Source organism: Marmota marmota, unplaced genomic scaffold (genome assembly GCF_001458135.2).
Source record: "Marmota marmota marmota unplaced genomic scaffold, marMar, whole genome shotgun sequence".
NCBI classification, from domain to species: domain Eukaryota; kingdom Metazoa; phylum Chordata; class Mammalia; order Rodentia; family Sciuridae; genus Marmota; species Marmota marmota.
In genome coordinates this window covers 13,244,733-13,264,687 of record NW_026000057.1, presented here as the reverse complement: position 1 = coordinate 13,264,687, position 19,955 = coordinate 13,244,733, and the positions used below count along the sequence as shown (strand labels likewise).

Here is a 19,955-nt window from a genome sequence, read left to right as displayed (position 1 = left end):
ATGTACCTTTTAGATTCCTTTGATAAAATTATATACTACTTCCCGTAACATAAATTTAACTGAATACTGTCAATATTTGAACAAAATTTAAAAAGGAAAATGAAAACATATATGATATGTAATCACCAAATCAATAAGTTTAAAATAATGATTAATTTAATATTTTGAATTAGATTTGAATGAGGTCATTATTTAGTCTGTTTACATCTCTTTTCTTTTGGAAAGAACATTCTTCTTTGGGAGAACATTTTGCTGTATATTAGAGTTGACTGTATCTCCCACACCATGGGCCCTGGAGCTGGGGAACGGTACACTATTGCTCTGTTATGGTCCAAATGGTTGAGAGTTGGGACACAGCCTGAGGAAGGAAGTGGTTTCCAACAGGAAAGACTAGAGCTAACATCCACATAGAAGATACAAAGAGTTCCCAAGGTCTCCAGGAATATCCCATGACAGAAAATGAATCCAGTTCCAGACTCTTTTGAGTTCTGTGAGTAAATGGACTAAATGTCCAATGGATCCCCTCTAGACAAGTGTCAGGTAAATGTCTGTTATAGGTTATCAAGAATGTTAAGGAAAACAATGTTTCAAAAATAATATACAACAAAAGACTAAATTTATTATTTTTGAAGTTTTGTTTGAATTAATTTTGTACAGAATGACACTTATTACATAAAATATCAGAAAAAGCTGGTTTACAAGTTATGAAGTATGAGGTAAACAGAATGATGATATTCAGTGATTACATTAAAGAAAGTATCAGGAGAAACTGAATTTTTAATAGGAAAACACCTGTGTACAATATTACAATTTAACGCAATTATTTCTTATTTTAATGGTTAAATCTTATCATTACAAACATGAAGTAATAAAGTCTTTTCCAGAATTTAATCAAAACACCATGCTGCAAAACTATGTATACAAAAATATTACATTAAAAAGACTCTTCATGCTCATGAAAATGTAGAAAATAAAATATAGACTGATAAAATTATTCAATGATATTTCAGATGACTTTAATCTGATTCATCACTGCTGAAGTAAGAGCTGTCACAGTATTCAGCTGTGTAAAGGAATTTATGAATGATTGGGTTCATCTTTGGTATCCAGTGTCGGGGAACTAGATATGTTGAAAGATTAAATAAATCCACAAACACCTTGTACCTGTCACTGAAAAAACATATATAGGTGTGTTAGATTTGTTGTCGTGAAATATTTAAAATTTGCACCCCCAAATTTCTTTCCTCAAATATTTTTCATTAAACAGTTAATATTCACTACCACATATTGCATGTTATATATGTCATATGTATCATATTAGTTATTATGTAGTATTTAGTATTAAGATTACTTAGTTTAGAAATCATATCTAAAGATTATTTTCATAAAACAATATTATATATTCAGTAGATTAAGCCCAGAGTGATACAGATGAAAATCTGGAGTCATTACTTTCATGCTACCATTATAAGGACAAGGGTGTGTTCTTATTTCCTATTTTTAAAGGATGGTACACAAAGTGATATATTTAAAAGCATGCATTCTTGGTTGTTCATGGAAGAGTATTTCCCAACTGCAAAAGGAGCCACCCTGTAACTGCCATGAACAGAGTAATAAAACTAAAATACCTTCTTGGATTGATTAAAATGTCTATAGAAGTGGTTTTTATGTTAAAATTGCTTTTGCATTCTTTAGTGAACTATTTTAATGGTTGCACTTTTATAGACAAAGATATTTGCTTTGAAGTCAAATAAACATGGGTTTGAATTCTGGTTCTGTCACCCCAACCCATTGGGCCTTGGACTTGGTGTTTAAACATCAGTGTTCCAGTTACTAACTGTAAAATGAAAAAAAACAATCCCTTGGTTTGGCCAGGTCGTTTTGAAGATTAAATGAGATGATAACACACTTAGAAATACTACTATTTGTGTTCATTATTCCCAGCACCTACTGACGTATGTGCTAATTTTCTACAGACAACTAGTATTTCATGCATACAGAAGTTATTCCCATGGAAAATGAAAATACATAAAATGTATAATCACAGTTTCAACCTGTGCATTTTATAAATCAGCCAATCAGGTAGTAAGATTCGGGATAAAAGCAACGTACTATAAAAAAAAAATGCAGGGACAAAAATGTGAATGTCTAACTTATTGAGCTGATTCTTCTTTTCCACAGAGCTATTTCCTCATTTTTAGGTGTATCTGTGTGCGTATAGTATACATCTATCTATAATAATGAGCATGTTAAATAAAATAAGAAGGCAATTGTCTTAAAACCTGCTCAATGTGTTTTAAGACCTCAATAAATATTGACCTCTTTCTCTGTAAAGACTGTGGAAAAAGAACCCTCTGGAGTAGCTGAAAGTAGCTTCACAATATAAAACAGAGTCGTATCAGGAAACAAGGAACTAGTCTAGCTGTGTTATTTATCTGACCAAGAAAATATTAGAGGAGTTAGTGATGAAAGTTTTAGTGTAGTTAAAGATTGAGCTAGAATGAATTGAAGACTTTTCTTCCTGGACAAAAAGACTATTAATTCTTTTATGTTCTCACTAATCATGCAGCCCTGGGTAGCAACGCTCCTTTTCATCACTGGACCAAATGAGTGAAGCTTCATAATTGAGGATTTTACACAATTACGTTCGAAGGATCAGCAGGAATATAATCATATAACTACAAATGTGTTTTTAGCAGTTTAGACAGGAACAAACACAAATGACTTTTCCTAGCTAATGGGCATAGATATGGAGAAACAAAGGACTGGTGACTTCCACCAGATGAGAAGAACCCCCTAGGCCCACTCACCTCACGGTTGAGCGCAGGTACTGATAGCCCGAGGAACCCCCAGTGCCAGCTTTGCTGCCCAGCATTCTGTGCACCACGCACACATGGTTATCTAGGCAAACACACAAATTTACTCCATGAATGTTTTTCTGCCATTAGTTCACCATGTTCTCAAAACAAGTGTTGATAATGATTATTTCTGAGGAAAGGCTGACACTTGTAATCACTTAGCCATATGGGAGGTTCACCTGTGGGAACCAGTGAAACAGTAAGGTTGCCTAGCACCCCACATAGTTTAGGCTACATGCATTTCACTCCATCCATCATTGTAGTTAGCCTGTGAAAAGAATACAAAGGGCAAGACCACATAATGACTTTCATGAGTCTATTCCAATTTTGCCTTATGGGTCTCTATTTTCACTCAAAAAATAAAGATAATTAAAATTATATTTTAAAATTGCATTGACATAAAGATAAGCATATTACTATTAAATATTACAATATTTTATTTGACCTAAACTTCACTTTTTTTCTGATTATAAAATTGAAACATTTTCTTGAACCCTCAAAAAGATTGAGTAACCAATCAGAATGAATTGGAGAATAGAAGGAGGACTTACATCTCCATTTGGTCATGAGACTATCTATGTCCATAAGGAATGTCAGCAGCTGAAAAGGAACCTGGAATCTAGGCTCTTCCCTAAAGGAGAAAATAATAAGAAGATATCTACCCAAGAAAATTCATGGCTTAAGAATGTATGAGTTTTATAATTAATAAGTTGGCCCTGGCAGCAATGTCATATTTGTCTAATAGGATTATTATTATTGCCTAATAGGATTATTCTCCTGGTTTCTGTTTCTTCATCTCAAAAATGGAAATAACAATACTCACTTTGCAGTATTTGTTTGAAATCTAGAAAGTTCCAGAAGTATACACAAAACAACCAGGAAGAATATAGATTCTAATTAAAAGAAACATATTTATACTATGTCATATTTCCCAGCTAGTACAGGTCAAAAGCTTCTAGGAAATACATACACACAAAACACACACAAAAATGCTTTTTATTTCCTATATTTGTTTTCTCATTTTCACCTAATCCTTCAACTTTCTCAGAGCATTTTTTACTTAGGACATCTAAGTTTCAATCATATATATGTATTTCCAGTTTAGGAAAAGAGCTTAAAGGTTTTGCTTATGCTGACACTCTGAAGAAACAGATTTGAGAGGATATTAAAAATTAAAAGAGCCAGGCATGGTGGAGCATGCCAGTCATCCCAGGTACCCAGGAGGCTGAAGCAGGAGAATGCCAAGGTCAAGTCCACCCTGGGCAACTTAGTGAGATCCTCTCGAAATAGAAAATAAAATAGGCTGAGAAAAAAGCTGAATGGTAGAGTATTTGCCTAGCACGAGTGAGGTCTTTTATTTTATCCTTAGTTCTAAAAGAAAAATTAAAAATATGAGGTGGCAAAACATCCTGAAAATACAAGTATTGGAATCCTTTTTGCTAGCATGTTACCCTGTTTTTGACATGGATGATTCGGATGGAAACTTCACACACATGAAGGAATATGTGGACATTTAAGGAACACTTAAAACATTTTAGACAGTTAAAAAATTATCTGAAATTGTTGAATAAGTAGAACAATGGTTAACAAAATGTTTTCATTAATTCTTTTTCATTTTATAAAACAGAAATAACCAAGCAACACTATTTAATGATAGAATATATTTTGTAACTGAGTTTCTCAGAAAAAATTGAATTTTAGCCTGTTAGGACAATTAATAACATAAAATACTTTGAGAGAGAAAGAAAGAGACCTGCTGCAGAGATAAAGTTATAATTTTATTCCTTGCCATTTAAATGTAAAAATTTAAAAATAGAATTTAATTATTTTGTTTTCTTCAAAAATTAAATTACTGTTTTAAACTATAATTATAATATATAAGCTATTCATTTGTCTTTACCTGTAAAAATATATCATCAATGCTCCCTGGAGAGCTTTGTATGACAGTCGTCTTTCACCTGCAAGATACACAATTGTAATTTAAATGGTAGTTTAGGGCAGTCATATTAATATGGTGTTATTACCTTAGATAATGATATTAACTTTTTAAAATGGTTGATATGCTATTAGAAAACATTGTAAGTTTTAGCTTAAATATTTCATCCCTTGCTTGAATTTGAAAACATTATCATTCAAAAAATTATTTGAATATTGAATTCTAAAAGGCAAACTAAAGATTGTACATATACAATACAAGCACATTTATACATTTTATTCGTTCATTATAGTTATACATTATAGTCAGGTTCATTTTGACACACTGATAAATGCATATAACACAATTTGTTCCATTTCATTTCCCATTGTTTCCCCTTCCCTCCCCACTCTCTACCACTGAACCCCTTCCCCTACTCTACTGGCCTTCCTTCTATTTATTTATTGTTTTTTTGTGTGTGTGTATTTGAGATAGGTGTATTTCAATTATACTTAAAAGTGGAATTTGGGCTGGAGTTGTGGCTCAGTGATTGAACACTTGCCTAGTACATGTGAGGCACTGGGTTCGATCTTCAACACCACATTAAAAAAATAAACAAATAAAATAAAGGTATTATGTCCATCTATAACTAAAATTTTCTAAAAGTGGAATTCATTGTATATAGTTATATATTCACATAGCATAATTTTGTCCATTTCACAATCTTTCAATGTTAGGAAAACCTGGTATGGAAGAAATTACTTAACTTTCATGAAAAATATATTTTCCATGTGAAATAGTATGGTTATTGCCTTTCAAAAAATTAAACAAGAACTTTCCTGTCTTCATTTTAAAATTTTTTTCTCCATTTCACTTAAAAGCAGTTTCCTTAGCTTTAAGGAGTATAACGACCACATCAAAGCATCTGTGTGCTCTTACACAAGGCTTCACTAACTGCATTATAGAAACAAAATTTTCCACACTTTACCAAGGTTTGTGAGAACACTGAGGATAACAACTTTACACCTTATAGAAACTATTTTCACACACTGCTATGCCTTGTACTAATAAAAATTCAAAGTTGTATCTATTCTGCCTATTTCTTTATTATTTTTAGTCATATAAGACAGTAGAATCTATCTTGACATATTCATACAAACATGAAGTACATTTATTCTAATTAGGATCCCAGTCTTGTGATTGGACATGATGTAGAGATTCAAGTGGTGTGTGTGTGTGTGTGTGTGTGTGTGTGTATGTGTATGTATATATGTATATGTATGTATACACACACACACATACATATGAAAGTCATGTCAGATTCATTCTACTCTTTTTTTTTTTTTAATACTAGGGATTAAAGTCAGGGGCACTCAACTACTGAGCCACATCCCCAGCTCTATTTTCTATTTTATTTAGAGACAGGGTATCACGGAGTTACTTAGCATCTCACTTTTGCTGAGGATGGCTTTGAACTCATAATCATTGTGCCTCAGCCTCCAGAGGTGCTGGGATTATATGCATGCACCACTGTATGGGGCTCTACTGTCTATTTCTAGTTTTGAGGTTTGAGTTTTGAGGTACTTGACAATAAAAATTCAATGAACACAATAGACTGAAACAAATACAAGAAAAAAATGAGTAATGAGGATACTGATTTTACTGGTCAATTCGTTTCAGTAAATTATAGCACAATATAAATTGCACAAAAAATCATCTTGGAAAACATCTCTGCCAAGTCATCCTCATACTCTGAGTAGCTCTTGTGTCCTCTTATCTCTACCAAAGTATGTACAATTGCAATGATTTTTTTTTCTTTCTTTCCCTTTTAGGCTGTGAGCTACTTGGGAAAAAAAACACTTTAAATTTACCTTATCTCTCATGTATAGCATATACTTGAAAATATTGCTATTATCTTTGAACACTGGGCATAGAAATATGTTAACATAGAACCATAAGTGACAACATTACCCAATTCTTGTTCCTATAATTTCCAATAAGTAGAATAGCAATTTTCATTCTATGTTCCCCAAGTAAAGTTTCCTAGTCTTCTAAAATTATATTGTGATACACTTATACATTCCAGGAAAAGGAACCTTAGGGGGAAAAAAATACCTACCTTTACTAAGGAGATGTTCATGACGTTTCTCATCAAATAAGGACAGTAACACCTCTTTCTGTTTCTGAAATTCAGCCATTTGTTCCTCTTTTTCTTCAGACTCTTCTTTAGCCTTCATGGAAAATATTACATTAATACTCTCTAAGAATAAATTTATTTTTAAGCCAACTTCACTTAGGAGAAATATTCTGTCAGATTCAGAAAAAAGTATACTTGGAATATTTATATTGTCATTTTATATTACAATTTGGAAATTATTTCTTATGAAAAGGAACCTTTAACACATGCACTGGTTCTATGAGTTTATTTAAGTTTAAATGATGTAAAAATCTGAAATTGTATATTTATTCTTCCTAAATATCATGAAAATGAACCAAGATGACAAAATTGCAGAAACAAGTGATCAATGATGATTGAATTTTAAATAGCAATTATTTATAATAAAACTAAAATAATTGTGCTTAAGAAAAAGTTCAGAATTCTTGGTCAGTAAAACATGAACTCCATTGACATGCTATATCCAGTATTGCATTCTGTACATATAATTTAGATATGTTTTTATTCATTTGATATCTATTGGGTTTTTTTTTTAAATAAAATTTATTTTTCTGACCACTGCACATGTTCTAATTACAACTCAATTAACCAAAGGGGGTGAACAAGCTAATATAATAATCTTCTCTTCATCAGAACAAACACACAGAGTGGTAAAAGAGGCTGCCTGGGTATTATTGTCAATTAAGTTTTCATTTATGCAGTAAATGTTCATGTGAAGTTGATAGAGATAATAATTGTGAGCAAAAAATTGAGTTCCCCAATCTCACACCCTTATCTGGTATGAACAATTACCCAAGCATAAAATTGCAACCATGAACAGTGCTATGTAGTATATTAGTGCCATAGTAACCCATAGTAAGGAGATTAGGGAAGGCTTTCCTAAGTCAGTCTTCCTTGAGCCAAGACCCAAAAATGGCACAGAGTTACCTGGTGAAGAATATTCTAAACTCAGAGAATAACATACAAAAATATTGTGTAAAGACAAAGAAATAGACTCTGCTAGGGAAATAAGCTCAGTGTGGTTAGACCAAGTGAGATCATGAAAGTATTGTAGATGACATTAAGGATTTTTATCTTTATTCTAAAAATAATGGGGAAACACAAAAAATCTTTAAGCAATTGGGAGATGTGATCAGTTGTGCATTTCAAAAATGTTACTCAGGCTATAGCATCAAAAATGAACTGGAGTGGAGCCATACTGAGGAGGTAGACAGGACAGTTGAGATACTACCCCCTCAGTCCAGGTAAAAAACAATGGCGATTTTTGCTTGAGTGATGGTGGTAGGTGAAAGAGAAATATTGAGAGTCATGCAGAAGACAAAATTAGTAGAATTTGGTAATAGCTTAAGGAAGTGGCTCAGGGGGTTGGGCACAAGGATCATTTGCAGTTGACTATTGATAATTACATGTTTTATATGAGATTAACTTTGAGAGGATCTCATTGGTATGAGAGTGGATGGAAGGGGCAATTTTCTAAGTTTTGTTTTATTGGTGTGTTTTTAAGAGGACCAGGAGGAAATATAAAATAGAATTGTAAATGTATGATCTGAAGTCTAAGGAGATATCCAAACCAGAGATAAATGCTCTATATTTTTTGATTTGTAAAAAAGATAATCATTGGTAAATAAAAAGATATTAAAACCATGGATATAAAAGAGATCTACTAATGAAAGAACACAGCGATAGAACAAAAAGGATCTAAGTCAATGTGTTCAAAACCCCAGCATTTATTGCTCTGTGAAAAAAAAAATATGAGTAAGCAAAGAAAAAGAAAAAATAAGGATGGAAACAATATTTATTAAAAATACTATTTTATTTTATTGAATTTTATTTTAATTATTATTTCATAATAATAAATAGTCATTGATATTGAGTGTTGTTGGGGTGCTAAATAAAATTAATGTTAAAAATGGCCATTGGGTTTATTTACATGGACACCATTTGTGAATTATGAGGTGTAGGTTGAGAGTTAGATGGGAGATAAGGAACTAACCATTGTTCTAAATGCTTTACAAATGTCAATCTAATGGAATGCCCACAATAATTCTGTGAGGTAGATTCCTCTATTTTACTAATAAGAACTGAAGCAAAGAGAGGTTATGTAACGTGTTTACTATCACACAGTTCCACAGTGGAGGTGGAATTTGAACCCATGCAGTATGACTTCAAAGTTCACTTTTTAAGAACTATTCTGATACAATCTATCAAGATAGAGAATTTAAACAACTCTTTTAAGAAATTTAGTCATGAAAAGAGGATGAGAGATTTGCAACTTGAGGGAAATGAAGAATCAACAGTATTTTTAAAGCAGAAATAATTATTTCTGGTCAAAAGAAAGAACATGGCAAATTATAAGAAAAATCTGAAGTTAAATGGCTAAATATATTTGGTTGACTACTTCTTTGTTTGATTAGTTGTGCCTAGAATTAATCATAATTTGGAATTTTCAATTGAAATTGAAAAAATCTACTAAACTCAGCTTTTCACCACACACAAAATTTAGTGTCTTTATTTAGTGGATTTTTATTGCATATGAAGAAAATTTAATTAATCATGTAATATAGCCCAGAAGATACATTTGTGAAAGAAAAAAATGAAAACTTAAGGAAATAGCAAGAAAATATTAAACTCTTAATTCTCCTTCTATAATAAATTTATATTAGCTGTCTTTATATTTATGGCATCATAAATACCTGAATTTTTATAAATTCCTCTTCTAGGCCTTTGATGATATTTTTTTCAAGCTTTCCCCAGAAGTTAAATCCAAGTGGCTCTAAACCAGGTGTTCTTTCTAGCCATGCCTTAAGTAAATATTATTTTTTAGGTTAATACACAGTAACATTTAAAATAATTAAAATACATTGTAACTATCATTTATAAAATCAAAACAAGAAATATTCATAATTAAAAAAACATGCCACAGGTTTATTTGTAAATATTTTCCTTGCTCTCCAATTTCTTCTCTTAGGAAAGAGCAATTGATATATTTCATTTTCTTAATCATTAAGACAATCATCATTAATAATATCTACTCTTTTTTTTAAGAAATACCTTATTACAAAAGTCCCAATATTCTGCTAGAAATCCATGAACATATCTAAACATTGTTTTAATGATATATTCTGGTTTATATAAAAAAGCAGTTTATGATTTAGGAACTGAAGAAAGCATAAGGATATGATCTCTTTTCATTTCAGGACTATAGTATACTTAGCAACTTTAAAAAAACATCCAATCATTTTTATATTCCACAAGACTTCGTAATCTAAAAGTAAAAATGAATTTTTGCACACCTGTGAATTATCATTTAAGCTACATTTAATTTTGAAAATAGCTTTGTGATTTAATTTGTCCCCATCTTTATAAGCCATTATATCATAATACATAGAAATGTAGTAATCTAGACACATTTATAACATCCAGGGGATTAATAAGGAGAGTATAATTCACTAAGAGAAAAGTTTAATTTGCAAAGTAAAAGGCTTTGTGAAAGAATTCAAAATAGTACAATTCTTATTTAGTAATTTACTTATGAAGAATCAAATTAATAATTTCTGAAGACTAGGTGTAGATATCCCTAGGGAATTTGGATATGAAGGGAAAAAACTCTGAAGAGTATGTTCTTGGTAATTAAACTTAATTAAGAAATGGAAATTTCCTATTACATTATATTTTAGAATAAAATTTATTGAACAATTCTTCATACCCAGTCTAAAAATCAGCTGATTAAAAGTTGCTCAGCAAGGATGTTTAAAGGTATTGTTTTAATAACATGAGGTTATTAAATATTAACATACATACACTTGATTTTAAAAATTTCTGGATTTCCCAAAAAGGTATTGATATTTTCAAAATTATAATAAATTGAATTTAGAAGTTTAGCATTTTGGGAAATTTTATTCTTTCCTTATATACCAAGATTGTATCCCTATTTGATATGAATTTTAAAATTCTGATGTGGCAGACACTAAATCAATTAGATGCATTGAATTAAACTTTACAAGCAGTATATGAGCCTGTACCTCCACGAGCTTCAGAAGTGTTTTCTCCTGCTCAGACTTAAGCAGCAGTTCATTGTCTTCTCCTTTGAAGTTATCACGGTAATGTCTTCTATTGTAAGGGACTCTCATACTCTGAAGAACACCAATCTTGTTTTCTAATAGTCGGAACTGGAAACTCTGGAAGCCTGATGCTGGAGATAAGTACTCTCTGAGAATAAATGCAGAAGGGAAATGGGTTAGCAGTATAAATCACTGCAATGGTTTCTTCTGTTGTGAGGGACTGTCAGCATAATACCAAGAGCAGACACATGAACCACCTGGAATTGTACCTATGATTGGGCCATTATTGAAATAAGGAAAATGAGCTGTCAATCAATTTGAAGTCAGACAGATTGTAGATTTGTGAAATATCAGATATATTTCACTATGTATAATATATAGTTTGGAATATATGATACTATGTATTATATAAATTTACATAAATATATTGAATACTATATACACACGTATCTATATATATGTATGTATACATGTGCATATATATGTCTGTGTGTATGTACATATATACTAGTAATTGTGTGTGTGCATGTATGTGTTTGCTAATTTTTTCTAAGATAAAGATAGGTAGACCATAGGCAACTGTTTCATTCTACAATGCTAAAAGATGTTTTACAAGTATTATTTAATCCTTTCTATGAGTTACATTATTGGATATTATCATTCATCTTGTTTTCTAGTACTATTGTAAGCATCATTGTGATAATGGACATTAAAGAAATAAGATACAGCCTAGTACAAAATAGGAAATATAAAAATGTGACTACTAACTCCCTAAAAATCACCCCCAAACTCTTATATCCTTATAAATGTCCTTCACCTAACTGATGTTGAAAATAAAATTTTTAATCTATCACAAAGAATTCTACCACTGCTCCTTTGATTGTCAAATATGTTTGGGACATTGCACATTACAAGATATAATGCACTCAAAGTAAATTTCTGGAGAAAAATTTTCTAATTTTGGCGAGAAAAAGCATACATATATGCACACACACAGCTATAATTGCCTGAAATTTTTGAGCTAAAATTTGTGGCTCAATACATAAGTTATAACACTTTGATTGACATGTTTTTATATATATCACTACTGTTTCTTGTATTTTCAGATTTTGATTTTTAAATTAACTATACATATTTTGTTAACTATTTTAGCCATTTATTAAATCATCTAAAATGCTTTTTGGAAAAAATATGGCACACAATGATACATTGAAACCAATTGATCATATTATTTTCACAAGTAAAAAATGAGTCATAAAATATTTTAATAATTTTCCAAATGCTTTATGATTAAAGATCTCAAAATCCTTAAAGTGTCAGCAGAACAGGTTCCTCATGTCACATAAACCCTACTATGTTGTTTTCTGAATCCCACAGGTGCACACCTGAAGTCATTGAAGTCCAAGGCTGTCATTGTTTCCAGGACAGAAAACTGCTGCACCAGGAGCTTGAGGATGACCACCACTCGGTGCATCCGGGTCACAACCTTGAGCATGTTCCTTTCATCCCTGACCTGGAGGTGAAGATATAAAACTCTGAGAAGATGCAGAGTAGAGTTAAATGACGATGCATCCTATTGATTTTATGTAGATATTAAAGATGAAAGTTAGAACTAAAATGTGCCAGAATATATGTTGAACTAACAGAAATTCTGCAAGATCAGAATTTTCTTTCTATTTCTTTAGAATAAACAGAAAGTACATGGAAGTAAAGTAGAAATAAATTCTGGAATACGACTCCCACTGATTCCAAAACAAGTTTCTCTTTTATTTTTGCTTCAAAGAAGAAAGGTCAATGCGGACTTCTAGGAAAGGATTAAGTAACATGTGAATAAATCTGCTCTTCAGAGAAAGCAGAAGTTACCAAAGATAAAACTGGGAATGGCACTCGTATCCTGAGAGGGTGCTGTCTGGTATGTGTGCTGTCTTTCCTGTTGCTGGGCACTATCCTGAAAGGGCTTGAGAACGTGGGAAACTGCACTTGGAACTTCTGCCTTCCCCTGAAGCACTGCCCTGCCAGCCTTTCACTTGTTTTGTTCTCCTTGTCATTTTCTTCCCACTACCCTTCCTCCTCTTCTTCCCTTTACCTTCTTCCTGCTCTTCCTCAGCTTCCTGCTCCTCTGTCTTTTCCACTTTCCTCATTATTGCTCCTACATTCCCACAGCTGCTATTCATTAGAATACAAACCCACTGCCTATTAATTAAAGGATCTCTATTAGTTAGCCTGGTCACCTGCCAATACTTTGAAACTTGACTTTTTTTTTTAATTTTCCAGTATTACTATATAATATTAATTGTTCTGGAAAGAACCATAGCAAAATTATTATATTAGTCAGCTCTGTGTAGAATTATGTGTGAATTTTTTTTTGCTCTTTTCTGCTTATTTGTAATTTCTTTTCATTCCCCCTAGCTTTTAAGAGAAAACTATTAAGTTCTAAGCACTAGAAACTCAAATTTGAATCTTAAAGCCATGTTACAGGGAAATATGTCTAAACTGTCTCCTCTGGGGAAAAAAATACTGTCTAAACTGTGTTTTTAAAAAATAAATCATCAAAAAGTGGTTTTAATATTAAGTTTTTCACATTAATAATTTCTACATTTTTCCAAAGAATATCATGTCATAACTTACATGGCCATTCTGAAAGATCTCTCGAACAGAATCTAATTCCCAAAGGATTTGCTTAAACCAGAGTTCATAAGCTGTTAAAAAAAAATCTCAATTTGAAAATTACAAGAAACTCTTGGACGATAATTATATAAAAGATACATTTAACATATTGAAAAGAAATGAAAATATAACTTTAAAACCAATCAATATCAATATAGACCCATTTAGGCTATAAATATTAATGTTAACATTATAATAGCCTCCATTTATTGATTGTTTTAATATGTCAGGCCTTTTACCTATATACTTTATATTTACTATTATTACACTAGTTCCTCTTAACCAAAATATTGTTTAGGTCTTTTAGAACATAGCATGCAACCTAATTCTCACTTCTTATGTGGAAGCCACAGGCATGCAGGGAAAAAGCAGTGATACTCAACTTCAATTACAAGGTGAGAAATTAATAATCATTAACTTAAATGGAATAGTGTAGGATAGTAAAGTTGAAAAATTAAGGTTGAGTTACTTAAAATGCTCTGTTCTGTTTATTTGCAAAAAAAAAAAAAAAATCTAGCAATTCACAGGCACAGGACAAATGGGAAAGTCACCAGATGTTTGTGGTAAAATGATAATGACAAAGCTTTATATTAGTCCTAAGGATAATTCCAGGGGCAACTTCACAGCAATTGATTCATCATTGTCCAGTACATCTTCTCTGATCAAACTCATTTGCTTAAGCCAGAGTTCTGTCAAAGTATCTCTGTTGGAGGATTTAAGCAGGACCTTCTGAATGAATTTGTTTTCCCCTTTCATGGGGAACCACAACAATAAAATTGTCATTAAAGAAAAATGACCTGGCTGGGGATGTGGCTCAAGTGGTAGTGTGCTTGCCTGGCATGCCCAGGTTCAATCCTCAGCACCACATACAAACAGAGATGTTGTGTCTGCCCCCAAAAACTAAAAAATAAATATTAAAATTCTCTCTCTCTCTCTCTCTCTCTCTCTCTCTCAAAAAAAGAAAAGAAAAATGACAGATATACAATCAATCAACAAATATATGAAAAACTGCTCATCATCTCTAGCAATCAGAGAAGTGCAAATCAAAACTACTCTAAGATATCATCTCACTCCAGTCAGAATGGCAGCTATTATGAAGACAAACAACAACAAGTGTTGGCGAGGATGTGGGGAAAAAGGTACACTCATACACTGCTGGTGGGACTGCAAATTGGTGCAACCAATTTGGAAAGCAGTATGAAGATTCCTTGGAAATCTGGGAATGGAACCACCATTTGACCCAGCTATTCCTCTCCTCGGACTATACCCTAAGGACTTAAAAATAGTATACTACAGGGACACAGCCACATCAATGTTTATAGCAGCTAAACTGTGGAGCCAACCTAGATGTCCTTCAGTGGATGAATGGATAAAAAAAAGTGGCATATATACACAATGGAATTTACTCAGCATTAAGAAAGAACAAAATCATGGCATTTGCAGGTAAATGGATGGCATTGGAGAAGATAATGCTAAGTGAAGTTAGCCAATCCCCAAAAAACAAATACAGAATGTTTTCTCTGATATAAGGAGGGTGACTCATAGTGGGGTTGGGAGGGAGAGCATGGGAGGATTAGATTAATTCTAGATAGGGAAGAGGGGTGGGAGGGAAAGGGAGGGGGCAGGGATTTGCAAGAATGGTGGAATATGATGGACATCATTATACAAAGTACATGTATGAAGACTTGAATTGGGTGTCAACATACTTTATATACAAACAGAGATATGAAAAATTGTGTTATATATGTGTATTAAGAATTTAATGCAAAAAAGTACATGTATAAAGGCATAAATTGGCATGAACATACTTTATATACAGAGATACAAAAAACTGCTCTCTATATATAATAAGAATTGTAATGCATTCCACTGTTGTCATGTATTTAAAAAATAATAAAATGAATAAAAAACAAAAATGACAGAGCAAGGGGTATTGGAAGAAGCACAGTTAGAATCAATGCATTGGAAGTTATTAACAATTGTAAGTGGGGTGGAAATCTTAATTTTTCTTAACTTAAGTTGACTCACTTGTACAATGATCAATTAAACACCTACACATAAGCCTATGTTTCAAAATATTAAGGCTCGTAGTAACATGATGGAAATTGGAGACATTTTGAATCCTTTGTGTCACTAGACTATCCAGGATAAGCAAAAATGGTTCTCTCCATTAACTTATCCTACCCATAATACTCGAAGTACCTAGAAAGTACAGATTTTGTCATATTCATCTAATATTTTTCCTCAGTACTTAGCACAGTGTTTTACATAATATAAATACTGGGTAATTGTATAACAAATAAATTAATTAAATAGTCAATGTAATAATTAGTGACCACTGAAGTCAATTATCTTAGATGTCTCTGGTGCATTCTATTTAGCTCTATCATATTGATAAGGGATATGTTTCTATGATAATGGGAAAATCCAGTTATAATCTCAATCTATGTTTAAGGAGATATGGGGGATCTTATTTTCATGTTTGGGTAAAGAGAAAATATTTATTGATAAGATTATTTATCTTCTGTATCCCTTTTTCAGGTCTCACCTTGCAGGTGGCTTGTCCCATAACCTACTGCCTATATACTATACTTAAGGGTGGAAGGAAAGTGTCCCTTTCAAATAATGATAGCCACCATTCATTGCATGCTCATTATGTGCTATAACTCAGGCTAATTGCTTAATGAACATGATCTATTTCATTTTCCTAGAATTTCTATAATGGGAACATACAATTATTCTCTCCATTTTACTGATGGGGGGAAAAGAGGTTCTCAGACCTAAGCAACTTGATTAAGGTCATATAATAGTAGAGATAGTGTTCTAAATAGATTCTGAATTCCAAGTTTGTGATACTATGCCATGATTCTTCTCTCATTGATTTCCCCCCCCTTTGGTATTAGGGATCCAGGGGCCCTTTACTAGTAAGCAATATTGCCAGCGCTTTGTATTTTTATTTTTAAATTTTGAGACAGGGTCTCACAAAATTACTGAGTCTCTTCCTGAGTTGCTGAGGCTGGCCTCAAACTTAAAATCCTCCTGCTTGAGATTCCCAAGTCTCTGGGATTGCAGGTGTGGACCACCATGCCTGGCTTCCTATTGATTTTGTGTTAGGATAAGCAACTAGTAAAAACATACATATAAAAACAGGATTAAAACACATAAAACCAACTATTTTACACCTTTAGTTTCTTTACTTGGCAGAGTTTGCCATTTTAACCGGCCAGTGAGGCAAGCACCAATTTGAGAGAAGAACACAATGAATTCGTAGGAAAGGGGAAGATGTGTAGACATAGGACATGGACAAGCATGAGTTACTGGGTCCTGGTCGATACAGGACTGTATTATGGCACTGACAATCATAGAGCAAGTGTTCGTGATATCTTGTGTCATAGAACTCTTTAAGATACATATTCATGGAAATTTGCATACAATTTCAGAGTGCAGGGAACTTCCAAATTTAGAAAGTCTATAACTCCTTAAAACTGCTGCTCAGAAACTGGAAATACAGAAAGGATAAACACATTTGATAATAGATTCACATTTTTGCCCAGTACCAGATTTTTCTAACATTATGTAAATCTGCAATAAATTTGAATGATTTATTTCTTGAAAGTAGATTTTTAATGTTACAAATCAAGAAATAGCACCATCTTAACTTGCAGATTCTTTGTGAAATTCCAAACGATGAAAAGTCCCCTTGGAGTTAAGGATAAAACTGAAGTCCTATTTGACTCAATTAGCAGTGAAGGGACATAAAAATGACTATTGTGATGTCCCAAAAGGATACTATGAGAATTAATCTGTCAGCAAAATATTTTCAAGCACCAATAACAAAAACAACTCCTTGATCTTTCACTATCTTCTAGATAAAAGATGGTAGCTGTCCTCATTTTCAATAATAAATACCCAACAAATATTGTCCAGCCCTTTGCAACTTACCTTGATGAGTTATGATAAAAAGATGTTCATCATGGATTTTATTTCCTTTCATTTCACTTTGAAGTTCTTGTGCATTCAAAACTTTATCCAACTTTAAATGAAAAATAGGAAGACTGATTTTAGAATTACAGAACTTGAGTCTTTTTAATCAATTTTAATAAGAAGTAGAGTATAACTCTGGAAAAGGTCCCCAAAGTCCCAGATTCTCAGAAACCAATCTAGTTTCTTTCAAAAAAATGAATGTAGGAAGTTTCATCATAAGAAGTGAGTTGAATTTGGGATTTTTGTCCTTAGAAAAATTTGATTTGGTAGAACTTTGTCATAACAAGTGCTATAACATCACTGAGAAGTCTCATCTTGCATGTCTCATGATGGGAGTGTGACAAAAGCTTGACAACTGGCTTAGCTGACTACATCTTCCTGTCCTTTGTTCTTTTATTCTACTAATCAGTCTTAACATTCTTTATCAGTTCATCCTTAGAAGCCCATTGATGAAAGCATCAAAGTCCCTTATTTTTGCTTTAAAAAAAAAAGTAAAAAAGACAAACAGGATGAAATTTAGCTCAGAATAATATCCACATACCTCACTTGTTGAGACTTGAGATTTCTCTTTTATTTACTAATGATTTCAAGAAGATTCTCACTGATCTTTATATTTCTCCTTTATGAAGAGAGTTTATAAAAATAATTCGTTTTTGAGATGCACTTCCATTTACCTAGGTTGAGATTCATTGACCACGTCTTATTTATCTACATTGTGCAATGTCTGCCTGTTATCTAAACTGCAATTTATCTTTTATACTCTTCTGCCCAGATTCTGGATTCTGTGCTTTTTACTACACCTCTATCAGAGAGGTGACTTTTCATCTAGAATCTCTTTTTTTTTTTCAATCAGAAATTGAAAAAGCATAAATTTTCATGAAAAGAAGGTATCTTTAAGTCTGGTCTATTGATGATGCATGAAAAACAAAGTCATATAGCAGAATTTAGAACCTAACACTGGAAGTGAAATATCATTAGGACCCTGCCACTTACCTGCAGGTAGTCCCCATAAACGAGACCCCCTTTGCTGGCTTTATTAACACCAGCTTGTGATTTGTCTTCTTCACTGCTTTCTATAGATAGATTTTTAAAAGCATATCTGTGGATTTAATAAATGAGGAGAAAAAAAAACAGAGCTTGAGAAAACACAGTTAACTAATAATTGAGTGATTAAACTTCTAATTTAAGAAAGGTGATAATTTTCAATTCTCTTTAAATTCTGAGATTAAAGATGATCATACCTGGCACCTGTAAGAGCTAAACTCCGCTTAGAATATAGGTCAATACTTACCCAAAGTTGTTTCCTAAAAATGGGCACCCATTCATGTTAAAAAGACACTGAAGAGCAGGGAGTTGAGTCTAGATGGACCGTATCATTGACCTACCCAGATGTTATACAGCTGCCTTTTATGCATCCTGCTTACTGTGACCCAGCCAATCAGCATTCTTCTTATATTCCCAGCTAGTTTCTCGTTTCTACTGGTACAGAGAGGGAAATTCAGAGTGGACTTTTATTGGGCACAATTTGTTTGCTAGTACAGCAGCTATTCTGCCAAACTTAATCACCTGATTTGCTAAGTTCTGCTTTTATTTTCAAAGTGAAAAAAATAAATTTAAATAAATCAATAGTCCAATTTAAAAAAAACATTCATTCAGTTTCAAGTAACAATTTGGTGTAGTGTTAGGGTTTGTAATGATGATCAGATTATAAAAAAGAAACAAGTATTTATTTATTCTTTCATATTTGCTTATTCTTTTGAATCTTAAGCCAATAACTGAATTTGAATGTCTCTGGGGAAAAGAAAGCACTCTACAACAGAGGCTAGTACCTGCTCAGAGCTCACTTGCATTTATTATCAGAGTTATCCTGGCCAAAATCTCCTCTAATAATTAGGAGCAGTTAAGCTCTCAACACATTGCACTGTAATTGAAGTGGATTGCTTCATCCTGTCACACCAATGACAGGTAATAGGAGTCATCCACATCAGGACACATTGTCTATAGAGAATTTTAAAACAATAATAGCTGTGGGTCCACAATTTGAAACAATGTCAGCAATAAAAAAATGCTTTCTAGAAACAATGAGCTAAATTTCATCCTGTTTGTCTTTTTTACTTTGTTTTTTTAAAAGCTCTAAAGAATTGTTGCAGGGACCCTCACATCAGGGCAGAAGCTCTTAGCCTTGACCTTAGCCTGCCTTGGCTGCTGCTCACTAAGAACTGTCCTCGGAGACAGCACTTCCTATTTACTCCCCACCCCTAAAATGATAGGTACTTTTCCACTTTTCCAAAGTC

The 19,955-nt window shown here is 32.6% G+C and overlaps 1 protein-coding gene across 2 annotated transcripts; it reads right to left on the bottom strand.

Annotated features, from left to right (window-relative positions):
• Positions 1 to 599: 599 nt before the first annotated feature.
• On the bottom strand, positions 600 to 19,112 carry Tdo2 (tryptophan 2,3-dioxygenase). 2 transcript variants are annotated; one of them, XR_007351356.1, is made up of 13 exons: positions 18,953 to 19,112; positions 18,655 to 18,760; positions 17,620 to 17,710; positions 13,639 to 13,709; positions 12,396 to 12,523; positions 10,972 to 11,158; positions 9,643 to 9,750; positions 6,893 to 7,004; positions 4,759 to 4,816; positions 3,410 to 3,489; positions 3,038 to 3,126; positions 2,811 to 2,901; positions 995 to 1,170 (listed from the first exon to the last, which is right to left on the bottom strand). XR_007351356.1 is itself a non-coding variant. In XM_015484514.2 (12 exons), the coding sequence occupies exons 1-12, from the start codon at positions 18,985 to 18,987 to the stop codon at positions 1,017 to 1,019; spliced, it is 1,221 nt and encodes a 406-aa protein (XP_015340000.1). In that variant the 5' UTR covers positions 18,988 to 19,112; the 3' UTR covers positions 600 to 1,016. The 2 variants fall into 2 exon arrangements, 1 of the variants encoding a protein (XP_015340000.1); XM_015484514.2 differs by lacking the exon at positions 3,038 to 3,126 and having other exon boundaries at positions 600 to 1,170.
• Between the last annotated feature and the right edge of the window lie 843 nt (positions 19,113 to 19,955).

What these genes read in the sequence shown, in the direction of transcription:
- Tdo2 (XM_015484514.2), bottom strand. Translation starts at nt 18,987, where the DNA reads ATGAATGGGTGCCCATTTTTAGGAAACAACTTTGG. An exon ending in AGATCTTTCAGAATGGCCAT is followed by an intron (nt 12,524 to 13,638) that starts GTAAGTTATGAC and finishes CTTCACCTCCAG; the next exon opens with GTCAGGGATGAAAGGAACAT. An exon ending in TACCTGCGCTCAACCGTGAG is followed by an intron (nt 1,171 to 2,810) that starts GTGAGTGGGCCT and finishes ATGTTTTTTCAG; the next exon opens with TGACAGGTACAAGGTGTTTG.